The sequence below is a fragment of the Hakea prostrata genome, chromosome 7 (assembly GCF_041222555.1).
Source record: "Hakea prostrata isolate BN-2017 chromosome 7, UWA_Hpros_2, whole genome shotgun sequence".
Lineage (NCBI taxonomy): Eukaryota > Viridiplantae > Streptophyta > Magnoliopsida > Proteales > Proteaceae > Hakea > Hakea prostrata.
Window position 1 is genome coordinate 61180635 of NC_142606.1, and position 20418 is coordinate 61201052.

Sequence of the window (20418 nt, forward strand, 5' to 3'; positions counted from 1 at the left end):
TTCATGAACTTCTCTTAACACATTTGTAGCTTCTACTAGTCCCAAACATCTTAGAAGTGGTCGAGTGAATGATATTTTGTATAAAAGTTCGTCCCTGATGGTGAACCTGGCTGCTCTTTGTCTTATTGCCCGAGCACTTTTTTGGTCATCTGGGAGTTGGTCGTTGTCAAGATAATGTATGATCGGCTCCATCCAACCCAGGTCGGTTGAAATTTGCATGTGGTCGACCTTGTTTATGCTAGGGCTATCCAGTTCTTCAAGGTAGATCACTGGTGCTTGGACATTCATTCCTTCCATAGCCAAGCGGGATAATGAATCAGCCTGGTCGTTTTCAACCCTTGGTACTTGAGTTATTTCTAGTTCTTTAAAGTACTGTTTGTAATTGTTGACCAGGTTCAGGTATTTCTCCATCCTTCTTTCTTTGGCTCCATAAACTCCCTTCACCTGATTTACAATCAGCTGTGAATCACTTTTGATTTCTAGATGTTGAATGCTTAGAGCTTTTGCCATCCTGAGTCCTGCTAACATAGCTTCATATTCAGCCTCGTTGTTGGATGCTTTGAACTTGAAGCGAAGGGCATATTTTATTTCAAATCCCCCAGGACTCTTCATTAATAGGCCTGCTCCACTTCCTTGCGAGTTGCTCGATCCGTCCACGAACAGAGTCCATCTTTTGATAGATTCTACCCGTTGCTCGTCTTCTTCCTGACTTGTTTCTTGTTTTTCAACAATGAAGTCTGCCAGGGATTGAGCTTTGATGCTTGGTCGGGGTTTGAATTCTATTTGATGTTCGCTCAATTCCACTGCCCATGTCACCATCCTTCCTGCTAGGTCTAGTCGGTGAAGGATTTTTTTGAGTGGTAAATTCGTCAGCACTGTAATGGGATGAGATTGGAAATACGGACGGAGTTTTCTGGCCGCTATAACCAGTGCCAGGGCTTGTTTGTCCACTTCTGGGTAACGAGTTTCGGCATCATTCAAGACATGACTGACATAGTAGACAGGTTGTTGTATGTTACCCTCTTCTTGTACGAGGACTACACTAACCGCTACCGACGAAGCAGCTAAATATAGTTGTAGCTCCTTCTTTCTGGTCGGCATAACAAGCAAGGGTGGTCGGGATAGTTTGTCTTTTAGGTCTTCGAATGCTCCCTGGCATTCATCATTCCAGATGTTTCCTTTCTGACCTGCTACCTGCTTTAAAATTTTGAAAAATGGCAGACATTTCTCCCCTGATCTAGAAATAAATCTATTTAGAGCTGCCACCCTACCAGTTAGGCATTGGATTTCCCTAATGGTTTTGGGTGCTTTCATATCCAAAATTGCCCTGATTTTCTCAGGATTGGCTTCGATTCCTCTTTGAGATACCATGAACCCGAGGAATTTACCGGAAGATACCTCGAAAGTACATTTTTCAGGATTGAGCTTCATCTTGTATTTTCGGAGTACTTTGAATACTTCTGCCAAATCAGTTAGATGATTTTCTTTTGAGATGCTTTTCACCAGCATGTCGTCCACATACACTTCCATATTCCGACCAATTTGATGTTTGAAAATTTTATTTACCGCTCTTTGGTATGTCGCTCCCGCATTTTTTAGACCGAAAGGCATTACTTTATAGTAATAGCTGTCCCTATCAGTCATGAATGCCGTATGCTTTTTCGTCATCGGGATGCATAAGGATCCGATTGTATCCCGAATATGCATCCATGAAACTGAGCATTTCGTGTCCTGCCGTTGCATCTATAAGGAGGTCGATTCTTGGTAGTGGATAGTGGTCCTTTGGGCAGGCTTTGTTGAGATCTGTGTAATCAGTACACATCCGCCATTTCCCGTTTGCTTTTTTGACCATTACAACATTAGCTAGCCATTGCGGGTGGTCTGTGCGTTTTATAAAGCCAGATTGTTTTAGCTTTTGCACTTCAGTTCGAATGGCTTCATGTTTTTCAATGGCGAAGTTTCTTCTTTTCTGAACAACCGGGATTGCCTGTGGATCAATATAGAGTTTATGCTCAGCCACCTCCCTGTCGATCCCTGGCATGTCTTCAGCCGACCAAGCGAAAACATCAGAATTCTTTTTTAGAAACTCAGTGAGCTCTGATTTGAATTCTGTTTCTTGCTCGGAACCGATCATGGTACCTTGCTCCTTCTGGTCGGGATTGAAGTGGATTCTTTCTAGTTCTTCCACTGGTTCAGCTCTTTGCAAGGTTTCTTCATCGCGGTCGTCCCTAACTTCAATGGTCATGGTCGACTTCGTCCTTTTCTTTTTCCGCATGTAGTCGTTATAACTTTGTCGACTGCTTTTCTGGTCGGCTACACATTCTCCAATTTCCTCAGTGGTCGGGAATTTCATTTTCATGTGTAGCGAGGAGACCACTGCTTCAAGTGCACAGAGGGTTGGTCGTCCTATGATTGCATTGTATGCTGATAAATCTCGTACGACCATAAAATTAGTCTGTATGATTCTATCTCGTGGGTGTTCTCCAATCCGTAGCTCTAATCGGATCGTTCCTTCTGCTCGGGTTGATGATCCCGTGAAACCATAAAGCTGGGTTTCGCATGGGACGAGCATGCTTTCTTTTAGCTTCATCTTTTTGAACGCATCTAAAGATAATATGTCCGCTGACGATCCAGTATCCACCAGCACTCTATGAATTTCAGTTCCTTCCAGGAGAATTTTGACTACCAATGCATCATCATGAGGGATTGCGATATCCCGTAGATCCTCGGAAGAGAAAATTATTGGCTCAGTAGATATATTTTTATGGGTTTTAGTATTCCCAATATATCGTACTTTTCTTTTTGCTTGTCGATTTGATTCTTCTGTCGGACCACCAAATACAGTATAGAATGGAGATCTTTTTCTTTGTTTTTCATCCGCCTCAGGTCGGCGTTTGGCCGGACTTCTTCTTTCTTCTCTGTGGCTCGACCTTTCTCTCTTCGGGATAGGGTTGTCCTGTGGTCGGCCATCTTCTTTAGATTGGATATACTTTTTTAAGTGTCCTCGGGAGATTAAGTTTTCTATCTCCGTCTTTAGATTTTTGCAATCGTCCATCCAATGGCCGTGATCTTTGTGATATTCACAATATTTTCGTTTATCACGTTTTCCTGGCGGTGCCCGGATTTTATCCGGCCACTTCATATGCCCTTGATTTTTGATTTGCATCAAGATTTCGGATATTCTTGTATTCAGTGGTGGAAGATTACTAATCTCCTGCTTTTTTTGGAGATTCTGCTCGACCTTTCTTGGTCGAGCTTATCCCTAACATCCTGGTCGGTTGAGCCCTTTCTCGACTGCTTCTTCTTTCGGCCCTTGGTTCTCTTTTTCGAGATTCTATGGTTTCCGAAATCTCTGCTTGTTTGTGACATCTTTCATTCAGTTCCGCATATGTTTTTGGCATATCTTGGAGCAGTCGCTCTAGCAATCCTTCATGAGTAATTCCTTGGTATAACGCATGAAAGGCAATTTTCTCGTCCATGCTTTCAATTTGCATGGTAAGATTATTGAATCTCTGAAGGAAACTTCGGATAGATTCCGTTCTACCTTGTTTTATAGAAAACAAAGTATCTTCTCTTTTCTTCAATCCGACTCCTCCCTGGAAGCGCAGCACAAACACTCGTCCTAGTTGATCAAAACTCATAATCGAACCGCTTGGCAGTGCCAAGAACCAGTCCAATGCGGAACCGGTTAAAGAGGCTGCAAAACTTTGGCACATGGCTGCCTCATTATGCTTATAAATTGACATGGTCGATCTGTAGCGAGTGATGTGATGTTTTGGACATTGTGATCCATCAAACAGTATGAAAGTTGGGCATTTGAAACTCTTTGGTATTTCCGCCTCAGAGATAGCTTGGATGAAAGGATCCTCTTTTAGAAAAGCATATAGCTCTTCTTTCTTTGGATCGTTTAACTTGTTTACCTTCTTGTCTAACTCTTTGATTTGTTTGCTCAAACGATCTTCCCGCTTGTTCGGTCCGGACTCAACCCTCTTGTTTTTTGGTTCTTTGAGAGGATCGTTGCTACTTCCTCGATCATGATCTTCATTGAACAGAGGATCTTTATTTGGAATTTCTTTCTCAGATGCCCGGGATTTTTCGCCTACCTTCTCTTTTGACTTCTGTCCGTCTTCTAGAGATGGTCGAGGCGTTCGGTCAGGAAGGACCAAGTGGTTATTCTTGCTTCCCTCAAATATTTTTTGAGTATTTTTAGGATCTGCATTAGGGGCAATTATATGACCCACGGCCATCCTGAGTAGTTCATTCATGGAGGATAATTCCTCCCGAAGCTTTGTTTGTTCCTTCTGGAGTGTCTCAACTTGATTTGCTAATGCCCCATGATTCGGGTGTTCGGGGTTTTTCTCCCCTTGATCGGTATTTTTCTCCACATGGTCGGAATTAATTTCCACCTGGTCGGGAATTACCGATTTTTCAGGTTGAGGAATTCCCTTCGAAGCATCATCCTCCACCTCCTTCGATTTACTGACCTTCACTTTCGATCGCACCATGACTTTTTGATGCAATTCCCACAGACGGCGCCAATTGTTGATACGGAATCTCGCTCGTCCTTCCCTGTCAAGAACCTGCAAGATACGAGCTCGACCTTGGAGGGTCGAGGTAGGTCTCCGACGAACAAGTCAGTACCAATAATCTGATCTCAACTACTCAATAGAAAATTCAAGTAATTGATCACAAGAAGTATGATTACCTCCCCTCTAGTGTTTACCAGAGGTCTTTATATAGTGTATGGTGATAGAGTTATATTCGGAATAACCCTGCTATGAGTTGTTGTAGGAGAGTAACTCTTTTAGAAGAGTCCTTTCACCTAACTAACTCTCTTTTCCAGTTGTTGGGTGGTAGGAGTCTACCTTCATGAGGCCATCTCATATTGCTATAAAGATGGACTTTTTAGTGTGGTCGGTCCTACCATGAACCGCCTGGCCGGATCTTGTTAGGTTGTAGTCCTGGTCGGACCGTGCAACCGCTGGTTCAGACCGGGGGATATAGAATGACCATTTTAGTCATTAACAGAAACTGTTAATAAATACAGTTCTACAGTTTTTGAAATTAATTCTCCATTGAAATTATGTGGAGAAAATATTATTGATAAAAATATGACAGCAAATTTTTAAGCTTCAGATTTGTTGTTACACTAGCAATATTGTAAAATGAATTTTAAGAAATACTTTAAATGATATCATGCTTATTTGTGGTTGAGTAAAATAATGGACTGTTAATGAAAAGTCATGAAGCTCGTCTTATTAGTACTGCTTCATTCCCTGAAGTAAATGTAGCAATTCATGATAATGCTTAAAAGAAGACAAAATTATAACTATAGTCATGACTGTGGAAGTGGAAGAGGCAAAAGACGGAAATATTACCGTTTTTATAATGAAAATAAATAAAAGAATAATAAAGATTTTTAATATAACTTTTCAAAGAGTAAAGATAATATATGTCATTGATGTGGTATGAAATGTTATTGGGCACGTATTTGTCATACTCCACAATATTTTATTAAGTTTTGTCAAGCTTCAATCAAAATGAATGAAGATAATATGGAGATAAATATGACTTTTCAAAATAATGACACTGAAACAAATTTTGTTCATAACGCGGATGATTTTAACGACCTTACAGATACTACACATCTAAATGCTGCAGACTCTTTTAAATATAATAATTGAAGATTTGATTATGTTACTAGAGTTCAAATAAAAATAAAAATAATATTATGTTACTCTTGTAATTCTTTTCCATTCAAATCTTATCTCATATGTTAATTTATCTTAAATTTAATCTTTTTCATTTCTAATTTTTTTTTATTGATTTCTATATATCTTTTTGATGTATTTTGTTTCATTTTGATGAATATTGTAAATATTCTCTAATATGTTATGACACATATTATACTAAGAAAAAAAATTATTTATCTTATTTGATGACGCAGAAGTCAATGTTCATACAAGAATTGATAGTACAACATTGATTGAATGCTCTAGAAGAGCTAATCTATTATTACCTAGGAGATCAATTAGTTATAGATAATGCATTATTTTGTAATAAGTTTCAAAGAAACTTATTAAGTTTCTAAAATATATGTCAAAATGATAAAGAGTACAAATGATGGTACAAGTAAATATTTATGCATTACTACAAAAGTATTAGATATTTTCTCCCAGTTTGTACTACACGAATATTTGCATGATTGAAACACATGCTTGAGTAAATAAAAATAACATTGATTCCAATAGTTTTATTATTTGACATGATCGGTTGGACCATCCTGGATCAAGTATGAAGCAAACAATTTTTTATTGAAAATTCATTTGTTATCCATTGAAGAACCAGAAGATTCTTCAATTAAGTGAATTATCCAATTAAATCCTTTTAAAATACAATCCCATCATTTTTAGCAACCGCCCATTTAAGCCATACATGAACACGACCATGCATGAAACGTTGAAAATCCATGTTTGAAATATTAGAAATAATAAAACAAAGGAGTAAAGGGGCGAATTGAACAATATTATAGGAAAAATGTCGCCCAAAATATCGGCAAAATTCGTCAGTTCGCCATTTAAGTTCGCACCTAAGTGCATATTGGATTTCCAGGGCCAGTTCTTGTGGTCCAACCCAAGAGAATCAGTTTGAGATGCAATGCTTTGAAATATATTACCTAAAGGGCCAATGCTTAGTGGTTCAGTTTGAAAAAGACCAATGCTTCCACATAGGACGTCAGAGTTCAAATCTCTTCGATCCATAAGCGAAGCCCCTGCCTACATTAATTATAAAAACTTCCCTGAGAAAATGGTCGAGATACGCATAAGCAGCCCCATGAACCTTGCACCAAAAACCAAAAAAATAAAAAATTATAATTAAAATAAAATATTGTCCACTTTCATTCTTTTGTTCTTCATATTATTAGAGATTTTATTTTTTAAATATAATGTTATTATTGAGGAGAAGATAGCTAGCAGCATCAAGAGAGGCGTACAGTTTTTTCTCTTTTGGTAGTGCTGTATATAGAAAGATGAGATGTATGAAGAGAGGTATTATCCATGAGGGATTTTCAGAGGATAAAGAGAGAAGATACATGATGGTGGACCTACTTGGTTCTTTCTCATTATCTAGAAAGGAAAGTGCACCATTGTCAACTACGTCCAGATTTTCTAATTTTTTTTTGGATCTGAGGTTCATCCAGGCCAGCTTGTGGGAACCACGACTACATCCTCACATCCTCAAGGGAACTTTTATATAATTAATATAGAAGAGGCTTCGCCCCTGGCCTTGAGGGGATTCGAATTCTGACCTCCTATGAGATTTTCTATTTTTAAGGATAAAAATTTTGTACCTCTCAAATATATTTTTCTATCACAACTTTAAGAAAGGGGTTTATCTTTGAGTATTGACAAGGTAAATTTGATGTGAACCATTCTCCTAAATATGTAGTAGATAGGCATGAGGGGAATACAATTCTCCATCCTTGTGGGTAGTTTCTATGCTAACACCTAGGAATGATGAATGGATGCTTGGAATCAAGGAAGAGTTGGAAAATGTTTTTTTCATGTACCAAACACATAGGAGGGCAAAATGGTCTCTTCATTCCCATAAATGACAATTTTAATTACTTTGTTGATGTCACCATTTGCTCTTCCATTGGTCTCTTATATACGCAATAGACATCTTTCTCCAGGTATAATTTTTCTTTATTATTATATGTTTGAACGAATATCAATAAAGTACGAAAAAGAACAAAAACAAATTGAAGGAACATAGAAATTTAACATGGTTCACATACTAAAGTGCTGTGATATATTCATGGGTGTAGAAGAAGAACTTTTACAATGTATGAAGAAGATTACAATGGAGATCTCAAACCCAACGAAGTTACACAAACTCTCACTCAAAACTCTAAGACAAAAATCTCAAATATCATAATGATTTAAGGTACATATTTATAGAAGTTAATCGGAAAAATGAATCAACTCATTGGGTTGGGTTGAGTCGTGTCGGCTCAAGTGCTTTGCTTTTATCATAAATCTCACAATCCAGTCAATTTGGATCATCAAAATATTTGGGGTGGACCCATCTTCTAAACCGGAAACAAGAATTCGGATCACACATAACATTACCATTTGGAAGATTATTCACTCCTACCCTTTGCCTAAAAAAATAATGATTCCCCCACAACATACTTGCTAAAAAACTTCAAAATTAATGATTGCCAATCCCTGAAGATTTTTTTTTGGGGGGGGAGGTCAACCTAAAGATTCATTGAAGTACACACAATCAATTCTATAAAAATGTGATTAAATATATAATAAATAAATATACTTATTAAATATAAATTAACGGGTTGAGTCAAAGTTAAGTGAAACACTCAACCCTGACCACAAAACAATAAAAGAATTCATAATTCCATATTGGTACCTTACGAAAGATATCCTACATGGTGATAGAGTAGAGTCAAGGAAAACCAAGTCAAACCTGCAATCTTAATCCGACCTTAATCCTAATCTAAGACCAACTGGACCTACCACGAGAGCTAGAATTTTGAGCCCACGCCCTATATGAGCTTAGGACAAGTTTGGTCTGTTAGCCAAACTTGCACCCCTAGGGTTTAGACCCCATGGTCAACATGGATCAATGCCCCTCACTCTCCTAAGGGAGCTAATCCTAACTTGGTTACCACATTCAATAAGAAGTCCGGATCCTCCAACCAGATGGATTGGAATTCCAATCCACATGGGTGGATGGCTGCCAAGTGTCAATTCGAAAAACACAATCTTTCTTTTAAGCAAGATTAACATAAACAAACTTGCTAGTGTTAAATCACCGTTAAATATGTTTTCTAATATAACAACAAACCTATTTATGTTAATTTTGCTTAAAAGATGGATCATGTTTTTCAAATTGACTCTTGGCATGAATTAGAATATTCAAATTCATATGAGTGGAGGATTCAAACTCTTCAATAAGAATTACAAAATATCTGCTAAAAGTAAAACAAGTATCTTGCCATGCAAATTATTTTGCCTTCACTGTTATGGGAAAGTTTTGTTAATTATATTTGTTGGGAAAAGTTATATTTATTAATTATTTCCAATGATCTTGACTGAAAAAGAATCACTAACTAAAAGTTGTTGAAAATAAAGCGTATGCTCATAGTTATGAGGCCGCTGAAGCATCACATCAAAGTAAACCATCTTAATCCTAGAGTATTTGGATTACTATTAACATATTAAAATTTCATCTACCAAAAACCACATAGATTGCCAAAATTTAATAAAAAAAAAGTTGGAATTCATGAGACTAATAGCCGTCTCAATACAATCTGTATTCACTTTCAGCTTTGGATCCATCATCATCTTATTATGTTTTTGGGTGTTGTGGTCGAGAACCAAAGAAAATCAAGATTAATATCTGATTCTAGTTTTTAAACAAAGAGTTTGTATTATAATACATAAGAGATTGCCACCATTATATTAGAAGTACACCAATTTTGAATGGTGTAGAAGGACAAAGGCCCGAAATTTGAAATCTCCTTAATCTTGCTATATCTACAAGAGCTTGCTACTATCGTGTTATAAACATGTCCACAAATCTTACCCAGTGCTCATTAGTAAGTAATTTCTTAATTTGATTGCTACATCATGCCTTGGCACAATCATCTCCAATGCTAAGTAATGTTGATGGTCTTGGGTTTTGATAAAACTAATTTCTTTAAGGGCCTGTTTGGTTATCTGAATCCTGTGATTTCAAATCCCAGTATTCATGAATAGGAGACTTATTTGATCTGTTGTAAAACATCCCTGGATTCATGAAACCCAAGGATTTCAATTTTTTGCCTAAAAATGTGAATTAAGCCATTTTTAGGTATTGGGGTGAAATCCAAAGATTCCACCATAAGTATAAAATTGATGAAAATTTGCAGATTACATGGGTAACCCAACGGAACTCTATGAACTTCGATAGATTTGAGGCTAACCAAATAGTTAATTTTTGAACAACGAATCCGTACATTTAAAATCTCATCCTTGGATTCATGTAACCAAACAGGCCCTTAGAAGCTTTTGAGCATGTGTTGGATGCCCTTGGGACGGATCAAGTATTCATGGACACTTCTTCCTTGGAATTACGATTCAGAAAGGAATTATTTATTTCCAATAGCTAAAATTTCCATCCAAGGCTTGTAGTTCACATTAATAGAACTTGAATATTACTCATTGATCTTTAAGGCCACCAGATGTAAGAAAATTGACCTTGCCATGTATTTCAAACAATGCATGGTTTTAGAAAACAAACAACATAATCAGGACTTGGTAAAAAATTCTCTCATATTCATTTCTCTCTCCCCCATTAGCAGAGCCACGCAACAAAAGATTTGATCTACAGAAATTTTTTAGTCACTACGATAGCATAAATTCAATGAAGTTGACACCTATATCAACTGAATCAAGAACCCAGAAACTTCCAAATCTTTGTTTCTTTCTTTTCCAACACCAAATTGATCCAAGTATTCCAATAGGAAACTTCCTGCAATTGACCAATCACATGCATCGTCTATGGAACTATTAAAAAACTCTGTTCTCCGCCCACTGCAAGATTTCACTTGTTTTGACTAGAATTTACAATCCAGAGGCGCCCATTGGAAGAAGGTGAGATTCCTCCCTCACAGGTCTTGCTAGGTTGCTTGGAAGCATTATGCAATACTTCCCCAAAAAAAAAGTAAATAAAAAAAGAATGGAAATCCGAAGGCAAGGATTGAGACTGTCAACCTTTACAGAGTGTATCAAAGAAGAATTGATAAAATAAAAGAGGTGTTTCAAAAAAACAAATGAATAAGCAAGAACCAACTTGGACCCATTTTCTTATCCAGGACTGCTACTTTTCAAGATCTAATCGGCCCTACTATGCTTCCACCACACCCCAGAAGTCACCCAGAAGTCTATGGTTTTACTTGCTGCAATGACAGTTTTCTTGGAAAAGAAAACCACTACCCATGTTAGGAAGTCTATATATACTCCACTTGGTTTACATGCTTATCATTCTAATCAAGGGAAAGAAGACATGGAGGTTCCTATGATAGACTTTAACGGGTTAGATGGAGAGAAGAGGAGCGAAACAATGGCATTACTGGACCAGGCTTGCGAGAAGTTTGGGTTCTTCATGGTAAGGCTTGTGGTTTTCTTTGTTCAATTGCTTGGTTTAATTCATTTGAACTTTCAATTTTCATTCAGCAAACTATTTTTAAATATGTGCAGGTTACAAACCATGGAATAGACAAGGAACTGATGCTGAAGGTGAAGCAATTAGTAAACTTGCACTATGAAAACTGTATGAAGAACAGCTTCTATAACACAGAGATAACTAAGGTCTTGGACAACCAAAGCACAGCATCAGAAATAGACTGGGAAAGCAGCTTCTTCATTTGGCATAGACCCAAATCAAACATGGATGAGTTTCCGAACATCTCAAAGGAACTTTGGTGAGACGTTTATCCATCAGGATTTTCTTTATCATCTAGGTGACAATGAATAGTTTCATACTTTAGTTCCATATTCTGTGCCTGCTGAGCGAGTATAAAATGGAGCATATGATATTTTAAAACGTCAACTTAAAAGCTTAAGCTATCAGATGGAGTGGCTGAATGTATGAGACATATAAAGTCCTACTGTTCCTGACACTTTACATGTTGCCCATCTTTCGGGTGGCAGCACAAGTGGCATGCGACGGACATATCATTAATGGTAGACCTGGTTGAAATGTCCAACCCAAAACCTTAATTTGGCAGGTGGAAACACCCAACTGGTATAACAAGACATCTTTGGTACTACTATTCCCAAAACTTTACACTTAACAATGACTTTTTACTGCCAGAAATAATTTATCTGGTTCATCTAAATCTAAATGCTAGTGCTATCTATTTTCTCTGTTGCAACTTATTTGCAGCATGAGAAAGATATGAAGAATATCTTTGCCTTGGTTGTTAGCTGTATTTTCAGTAATCTGTTGATGGGCAAACTTCTTTTTCAGCATAACTTCACTTGCATGATCATAGTCTTCTACACACACAATATACTTCTGGGTTATGGATGCACGCAACATGCTGACAGATTAATGATGCATATCTGCAGTGAAGCAATGGATGAATACATAAACCAGCTGATTAAGTTTGCAGAGAAACTTTCAGAGCTCATGTGCGAGAATCTGGGATTGGAAAGCAACTACATTAAGAAGGCATTCTCAGGAGCTGCAGGTCCTTCAGTGGGGACGAAGGTAGCAAAGTATCCTGAATGTCCTAGACCTGAACTTGTGAGGGGACTCCGTGAGCACACAGATGCAGGAGGGATCATTCTCCTACTCCAAGATGACCAAGTTCCAGGTCTTGAATTCTTGAAAGATGGAGAATGGGTAGCAATTCCACCTTCAAAGAACAATACCATGTTTGTAAACACAGGTGATCAGGTGGAAGTGTTGACCAATGGCAGATACAAGAGTGCCTTGCACCGTGTCATGGCCAACAAGAATGGCAGTAGACTCTCCATTGCTTCTTTCTACAACCCTGCTGGCGATGCGATAATTTCTCCAGCTCTTAGGCTTCAATATCCTGGCCACTACCGTTTTCAAGACTATCTCAATCTTTATGCCAAGACCAAGTTCACAGATAAGGGCCCCAGAATGGAATCCATGAAGAAGATGGCCAATGGGAACAATGGTTTTCTTGCCTAAAGTAATTCAGAAATTTCCTACGTATATGTATGTTTTTTTTTCCCCCTTTTTCTTTGATAGGAAGAAATCTATTGAGGATTGAGACATAAGGCTTCACTTCACAGATTGTGAAGCCAAGGAATGGAATTTGACTAAATGGTCTTATCACTCAAAGAATTGGGCCTCCTAAGACCGAGTATAGAGCTAGACTACACAGTTAGCCTAACTTGGAATTTGCTGAATTATACACCTAGAAAACTCGGAGGCAAAAACTTATATATCATGGATGATAGGCTTCACTTCAGAGGGTATTGATAGAACTTGTCCTTTGTTCCAACATATATGTATTACTTTGCTTCTTAGTGTTGTGACTGCTTTCATTACATCAGAAAGGTAAATAATATTTTGTCTCTTCCTTCCCCAGCCCTCTCCTTCCCATAATACTATTCTGCCTGATCTTGTTGGAGTGAACACGTAATCTTCTATTTTAGTTTCAAGCTGTTTATATGTAGTAGTCTATGAGAACATCCAAAAGAACAAAGACGGGAAGGATGACCTCAATTAGTAAAAATCTGAAACAGATTCTCGAGATTCTTAGATGAAGTAATTCAAGGAAAAGCTCAAAAGAATCTTTTCTTCCTCATGGATTGCCAAGCCTGGCTCTCTCTCTATATATCCAGAGTTTGCTTTCAAGGCAAACAAGATAAACTTTATTAAAGAAAATATATAAAATCCACAGGATTCACCCAACATAAGTTGGAGAAGTCATATGGTCATGGTTGGTGTATATATTACCCACCGGTACCAAAAATTCCAACCCCAAATTAGTTAAAGTAACTTTTAGGTTCTGCTATGTATATAATGAAACTAGAACAAAATGATAGTTGTTACAATGAAAAAGGAAAAGTGGATGAAACAAAGTCAGCAAGTGAAATTGACCATAAATGAAATAAAATCAATAAATTTTACATTAAAAATTTCTATGTGCTAGGATGCCATGCAAAGTTGTGTGTTCTGTGAGTTGGTTCTTTTCCTCCTTTCTGAATGATATTTTTTCAAGTAACTTTTACATCAACTTTATTCCAATCAAAGACTCTTGGAAAGTATATTTGTAAAAAAATTTTAACAGTCCTCTTTGTTGTTGTATTGCTAGAGTGTAATTTCAGTCTGTTAAGGAAAGAAAGAATCTAATATGTTGAAAGACTCTCAAATAAAGTCAAGATCTGAACTAACATATGTGAAGTATGGGCTGAGCTGGTCACCAACTAACCACCACGGTTCAACTGCCTGGAAGCACGCAACAGGCTATACAATCTTTGCTTAATTCTATGGTAAAGATAAAAAAAATGGTTTGCCATTCTAAGAATGGAATATAGTTTTAGGACCATATGTAAAACCTTTTAAATCAAGGGATGTGAAAGAGAATTTAGCAACCACTTAAGAGGGGTACACAACCATGCTCTGAAAGAATATCTAAGACAATGACTCCAGTAGTGCCCTGAGCTATTTCGGAATGGATATTTGTTTAGAAGCACAAAACCAGTTTTTGATTATCTGTAACTAATTCAGAAAGTCAGAAAACAATGAAATAGAAGTCTAGTAAATATATCAAAGTCACAGTGCTGCCAATTTTGACAATAAAGACTTGGTCATGAAAGTGTTGGTACATTCAACTACTTCAATCAACAAATCCTTATGAGGCTTCACTAAATGAGCACATTTGGTAACCAAACATAACAAGAAGTTCCCGAACTTCAAAGAATTTGAAAATCCATTAGACAATTCCGCAACCATAGAAACAAGATGATCAATAGAATCCTGTGTTAGATGAACATTCCGATTCAAAATGTTATGGAACAGAGCAAACAATGGTTCAGTCCATACCAATTTGTTGGATATTAGACTACGATGGCAAGGCAGACAGACAAAACGTCTTGCTTCCACTTCTCCACAGAGGAGCTTCTGGCAGAAGGCAGATGCATGAACTGGGTGCAGACACTCTCTGATGATTCTTGTGACCACATCACAGAGAGGGATATTGATTCCCTGCTTGCAAAGGATCAACGGAAATAAGAGTGCATCAACAGCAGCCCTCTGGTGGAGCTTGCAATACTCAATTGTTGCAGTTAACAGCACACGAGAAGCAGGCTCCTTGAGAATCAACAACTTTGGAAGAATAACAGAGCAAAGAACCTGGCCAGACCAAGCAAAGTCTTCATCCACCCCTTTTGAAAGGTGGGATAACAAGATGGAAGCAGTCTCTTCATCAGCTTCCCAAGGTTCAATCAAACCCAAAACCATTAAAGAAACTCCTCCAACCCCTTGGTCAAAACAGAGTAGACGAATTTCGTCAGCAAGGTTCACAGTCTTGGAAGTAGACTCAAAGTTTAAGAGCCGAGCTTTAAAAAAAGCTGCTTTCTTTTGAATTTCAGGGTCTAGAGGTGTATCTGCTGGACTAACAATCTTGGGTTCCGCCGAATTTTGGATCACATTCGAACCATCCTCTTCCATTCTTTCACCACCTTCAACGAACGAATCTTCATCCTGGTTTGGACTAGCATCAGCAAAACAACCGGGCAACGTTGTCGAATTGAAATCAGGAGATAGAGGGAGCCATGGAAGAATTGAACTAGTAGTATTCGTCATATCTTGAAGCCAATCGGGTAAAGCCTGGAACTCCTTTTCTTCTTGTGTATCGCTAAGAGAACCCAAACTAGAGCTGGAGTTGAAGTTAGTTATTGAATCGAGCAGGTTGAGGGCAGCTCTCTTGACCCAAAAGTCCAGTTCTGAGTTTGCTTTCAAAATGTTGGTGGCCAATGCATTTAGGTCTCGGGTGCAGAATCTCTGCTTCTCGACTGCAAGGAAAGAAAGGATTCGAGATTGAACCGCATTTGGGAGAGTCTGAATCCACATAACACTGTGGCAAACGAACACGATTAGTATTGACGGAACATAGGTTTGTGGGTAATGGATGAAAACAATGAGGAAGAAAGAAAAAAAAGAGAAATGGTTGAAAGGGTTTTACCTCTTGGTGGGTAAGGAAGAGGAAGGAGAAGGGTCGACGACGGCAGTGTCGCAGGACCTGGAAAGCAGCGAAAGGAAAGAGTTGGCGGTGATGGTGGAGGTGGGTGCGGAGGCATCGAAAGAGTGTTGTAGCCAAAGAGACGCCCCTCCTTCAGGAGAAGGTGAGTTAAGGAAGATGTCAAATAGAGGAACCCACTTCTCCATTGTCATCTTCTTCGGATTCCCCTCAAGCTGCCAGACCCAGAGAGCCTGCGAGAGGCTTAAAGGGTTATTTCTTTCTTTTCTTCCTCTCCTTCTTTCTTCTTCTTAAAAAAAATTAAGGGTAATTTTCATCTGGACCCAAAAAACCCCAATAAAGGACATATTGATTTTTTCATGACCAAATTACTCTTATACATTTTATTTAAGCCCATAAGTATACTATATTTAAACTTTTTTCTATTTTACATTCAAGAGTTTCTTAGATTTCAAATTTACAGGATTGAGTCCTTGACTGAAACTAGATGGAAACCTTAAAATGTGAAAAAATGTTCAATTATATCTTTTGTCCTGTTCATTCCTATTACATTCACCGATTTAAAGGACAGGAAGCTGCGAAAAAAAGCCCTAAAGAATAAAAAGAGGGGAAAATGAAATGGTTGTTGGTGTGTCATTTGAATCTACGATGCACCCTTCACTTTTGCAGCAGTATGTACAGGAATCCAGCTCCTGTCCTTCAAACCTCCTTCCTGCAAATAATGAATGGTTTCTCTTAATATGGTGCATTGGCTTAGTGAAGAGCCCGCAATATTTTCTGTGTCATTTGAATCTATGAAGACACCGTTATTCACTTTCTTTCTCTCTTTTTTTTTTAATTCAAAAATTGGGTTATATAAGGGTTTCTCCTTAGCATGAACTATGGTGCATTGACTAACCAATGTGGTTCGATTGCTTCAGCACCCTTTTCTTTTGCAGATCTTCAAGTTATTTTATGAGATTACCAAATCCTTCATCTGAACCAGAAAGCTTTGTGTGCACCATTTGAGGTATGATTTTCACTACCATCTAAGCCCCTACAAATAAGTGAACACTTGACGACACCAAAATCATATTTCAAATTCATCCGAGTTGGATCGAAAATGATTAGGTCAGAATTTTCAGCCACGGACAATTTCTAGTTCCATTTGTTAATCTTCCACCTTCAACTACCGGAAGAAAATCAAACCAAACTCAATCGAAGAAACCCATAAAACTCATCAGATCTCACATATGGTAAAACCTCACAAACAACTAAACGAGAAAAGGGCATACAAGAAAGTTTCGTTTTTGCCCAAAAAGGTCGAAAGGAAAAGATTTTGTTTCACACTCCCTTCCCCTGTTTTTCTTCTTTTGGGGTTTTGTTCCCAGTTCATTGTTCTTGGCAAATTGGTGGATGTAATGGTATAGACGAACATTTTTTCACTGGGTTTCCATCTAGTTTTAGTCAAGGACTCAATCCTGTAAATTTGAAATTTAAGAAACCCTCGAATGTAAAACAAAAAAAATATAAATACAAGTATACTTATGGGCTTAAAAATGTATAAGGGTAATTTAGTCATGAAAAAATAAATATGTCCTGAATTGGGGTTTTTTGAATACCACAGGAGAGGCAAACGCAAAGTTCCTTTTTTTTTTTTTGACTAAAAGTGACTTGTATTAAACCTCAAGGGGTCCAGGTGAAAATTACTCTTTTTTTAATAATAATAACAAGGAGAAGGTGGGAGTCCGATACATGGATCGGATTCAAATCGGATAGTGGTAATACCATATCTACATCTTATTATATTCCGACGGATCCAGATAATATCCTAACGGATGGATTAGTTAGATTCGGATGATAATCGGATAATTATTTTTTGGGTAATTTTCATCTGGACCCCCTGAGGTTTGACCTATGTCATTTTTAGTCCAAATAAATGGACACTTTGCATCTGCCTCCCCTGAGGTATCCAATAAGTTCAATTAAGGACAAATTATGATTTTTATGACCAAAATACCCTCATATTAATTTGTATCTTATAAATATATGAATTATTAAATCTTTGAATATAAAAATTTAACGATTTAAAATTTGTTAATTTTCTTCCCAATTCCTACGTCTTCTTCATCTTGGACCCTTCATCTTCTTTGATCTCTATTTCTCTCTGTTTCCATAACCACAGATCTTTAAACCCTAAATGTTTCAACCTCAACCATGAACTTTACGCATCTCCACCACAAACCCACGCACCGCCACCGCCACCTCCAAAGCCCGGGAAGCGAGCAGTTAACGACCACCACCACCACCGGACGACCAACTACCTCCAAAGCCGAAGCGAGCAGATTATACACACCACCACGCAGCGGCGCCGACGACCAACTAAGCCACTTCTACCGCAATTAAAAGGTTGTGGGAAGAAAAAAATGTTGTGTTTGGATTTATCCCGCCCAATCGTTGACAGTGTAAATTCAATCTCGAATCGGCGATTCCGAAGTTGGGCACCGTCCAACTTCCGTGTGCCTTGGAAGAATAAAAGTAGACTTTTCTCCAAGCGTAACAGATACGAAGTTCGTAAGCTCAATGCTGAGAAGCGACCTCGGATGAAGGTAACTTAGTTTGTTTCACAGCCAGTTGATCGATTCAAAACAACTCATCCATCTCCCTTCTTGTATATTTGTTGATTTTGACTTGTATATGTGATATTGTGATTCCTTTCTCTTGACAGGGTCGATTTGTGAAGAGGAACTGATTGAATTTCTGTTGTCTAGCTATATAAAAATGTAGCTAAGAGCAAATTCGATCGGGTGCAGTGGGATAGACTCAAGATGATCTTTCCAATTCATTATCTGTAAGAAACTTCTCAGGTCATCGTGAACCAATGGAGAACAGATTCCTCCTCCAGGTAGGTGGGTTCAGCTGCGGGATTTTCAGTGTCATTAATCAAAGGGCGTTTTGAAGGTGTGGATGTATAAAACAAGCAAAGTTTTGCCAAGAAAGAGAATGCTATGAACAACAATGGCAGTAGAAGTGGCTTAGTTGGGTCCTCGGCGCCGGCAATGGTGGTGGTGGTGTATAATCTGTTCTGCTTCCTGGGCTTTGGAGGTGGCAGTGATGGTGCCGGTGGGTGGCTGTAGTGGTGGGGACGCTTGAAGTTGAAACATTTAGGGTTTAAAGATCTGTGGCTATGGAAACAGAGAGAAATTGAGATCAAAGAAGATGAAGGGTCCAAGATGAAGAAGTAAGAATTGGGAAGAAAATTAACAAATTTTAAATCGTTAAATTTTTATATTCAAAGATTTAATAATTCATAAATTTATAAGATACAAATTAATATGAGGGTATTTTGGTCATAAAAATCATAATGTGTCCTTAATTGAACTTATTGGATACCTCAGGGGAGACAGATGCAAAGTGTCCATTTATTTGGACTAAAAATGATATAGGTCAAACCTCAGGGGGTCCAGATGAAAATTACTCTTATTTTTTTGGGTAATTTTCATCTGGACCCCCTGAGGTTTGGTCCAGGTCACTTTTAGTCCAGTTTAAGTTTTCTTTTGCATATGGCTCCCCTGTGGTTTTAAAAAATGATTAAATAAGGACACACTTAACAAAAATAGTTATTTTAATAAATTTTGTGACAAAAATACCCTTATGTCTGTTTGACTTCTTTTTATTATTTTAATTTTAATTTATTACTTGAAACAGAGATTTGAGCTCTCTTAACCTGGTGATAGTTGCATCTTGGGAAAAGAACTGGTGCAGTAGTTAAGGTTTGAGCTCTCTTAACTTGCTAATGGAGTTGGAACATTTGATTCCTATACTCTCCCATCAAAATTCTCAAAACCCGTAGCGGTGGAACCGGTTAGAATGCAAAGAAATCACAGATTTCACAGTTTCCAAGATTAAGAAGGTGATTCCGCTTCTAAATTGAATCGGCCATGCTCGATTTTAATCTGGTCCTTCTCCTTCCTTTTCGTATTCATCCTCATCGGCTCCACATCTGTCTCAAAGCCTAAACTCAAATCAAAACCCATCTCTGACGCCAACACCCACCACGGTCGTTCAACCTCAACCCCAAACCCAGAAGGAAAATGGGAGAAAAACACATTCGGTGAGAGAGAAAGAGAGAGGTTTGTGTATTAATTTGTATTCTTGGTTTGATATTCTTCCCATCAGAGAAGAAGGGGTTCAACGTTATTACACATGGTGGTTAGATTCTACATTTATGCTATCGTTTTGCACTTCATTGCAACAACTAAATCATTCTTTAGGAATGCAAATTGGGGGGAAAAACCTGCAGAATCTTTGACTTTTGGTTTATCGTTGAGAGTGAAGACCCCTCGGGATCGGAAGCTATTTATCTCTCAATGGCTGCTTGTCCTTGTTATTATTATTACTAACAACTAAGAGAATCCAAGTTGATGTTCCTGTGTTATTACACAAAAAGAAACAAGTCGGGATTGAAGATTCGATTACTGAAAGACAAAAACTCTAAGATTGAGCAAAGGGAGGGAAAGGGGAGCCCCACCTAAGACGACTCCGGAGAATTCACCCTCCCGGCTATCCACCGCAGAAGAAACCCATTTAAATTCACCCACGTCTTCAAGCAGAAAATTTTTCAGCGAATTCTCTGGCGAAGTTCGGCATGGTGGGGGTTTCGATTCGTCGGGAATTCAAGTGGTGCT

At 38.1% G+C, this 20418-nt stretch overlaps 2 protein-coding genes across 2 annotated transcripts; one reads left to right on the forward strand and one right to left on the reverse strand.

Moving 5' to 3' along the window:
- Positions 1 to 11069: 11069 nt before the first annotated feature.
- On the forward strand, positions 11070 to 12913 carry ACO1 (ACC oxidase 1). The gene is made up of 3 exons (XM_089164107.1): positions 11070 to 11172; positions 11265 to 11488; positions 12138 to 12913. Exons 1-3 carry the CDS (start codon positions 11071 to 11073, stop codon positions 12730 to 12732), a joined length of 921 nt encoding a protein of 306 aa, XP_089020233.1. The 5' UTR covers position 11070; the 3' UTR covers positions 12733 to 12913.
- A 3-nt stretch (positions 12914 to 12916) lies between these two features.
- LOC149011574 (fanconi anemia group E protein FANCE protein) lies at positions 12917 to 16008 on the reverse strand. The gene is made up of 2 exons (XM_089164106.1): positions 15737 to 16008; positions 12917 to 15628 (listed from the first exon to the last, which is right to left on the reverse strand). Exons 1-2 carry the CDS (start codon positions 15943 to 15945, stop codon positions 14326 to 14328), a joined length of 1512 nt encoding a protein of 503 aa, XP_089020232.1. The 5' UTR covers positions 15946 to 16008; the 3' UTR covers positions 12917 to 14325.
- Between the last annotated feature and the right edge of the window lie 4410 nt (positions 16009 to 20418).

What these genes read in the sequence shown, in the direction of transcription:
- ACO1 (XM_089164107.1), top strand. Translation starts at nt 11,071, where the DNA reads ATGGAGGTTCCTATGATAGACTTTAACGGGTTAGATGGAGAGAAGAGG. An exon ending in AGAAGTTTGGGTTCTTCATG is followed by an intron (nt 11,173 to 11,264) that starts GTAAGGCTTGTG and finishes AAATATGTGCAG; the next exon opens with GTTACAAACCATGGAATAGA. An exon ending in AACATCTCAAAGGAACTTTG is followed by an intron (nt 11,489 to 12,137) that starts GTGAGACGTTTA and finishes GCATATCTGCAG; the next exon opens with TGAAGCAATGGATGAATACA.
- LOC149011574 (XM_089164106.1), bottom strand. Translation starts at nt 15,945, where the DNA reads ATGACAATGGAGAAGTGGGTTCCTCTATTTGACATCTTCCTTAACTCA. An exon ending in TCTTCCTTACCCACCAAGAG is followed by an intron (nt 15,629 to 15,736) that starts GTAAAACCCTTT and finishes CGTTTGCCACAG; the next exon opens with TGTTATGTGGATTCAGACTC.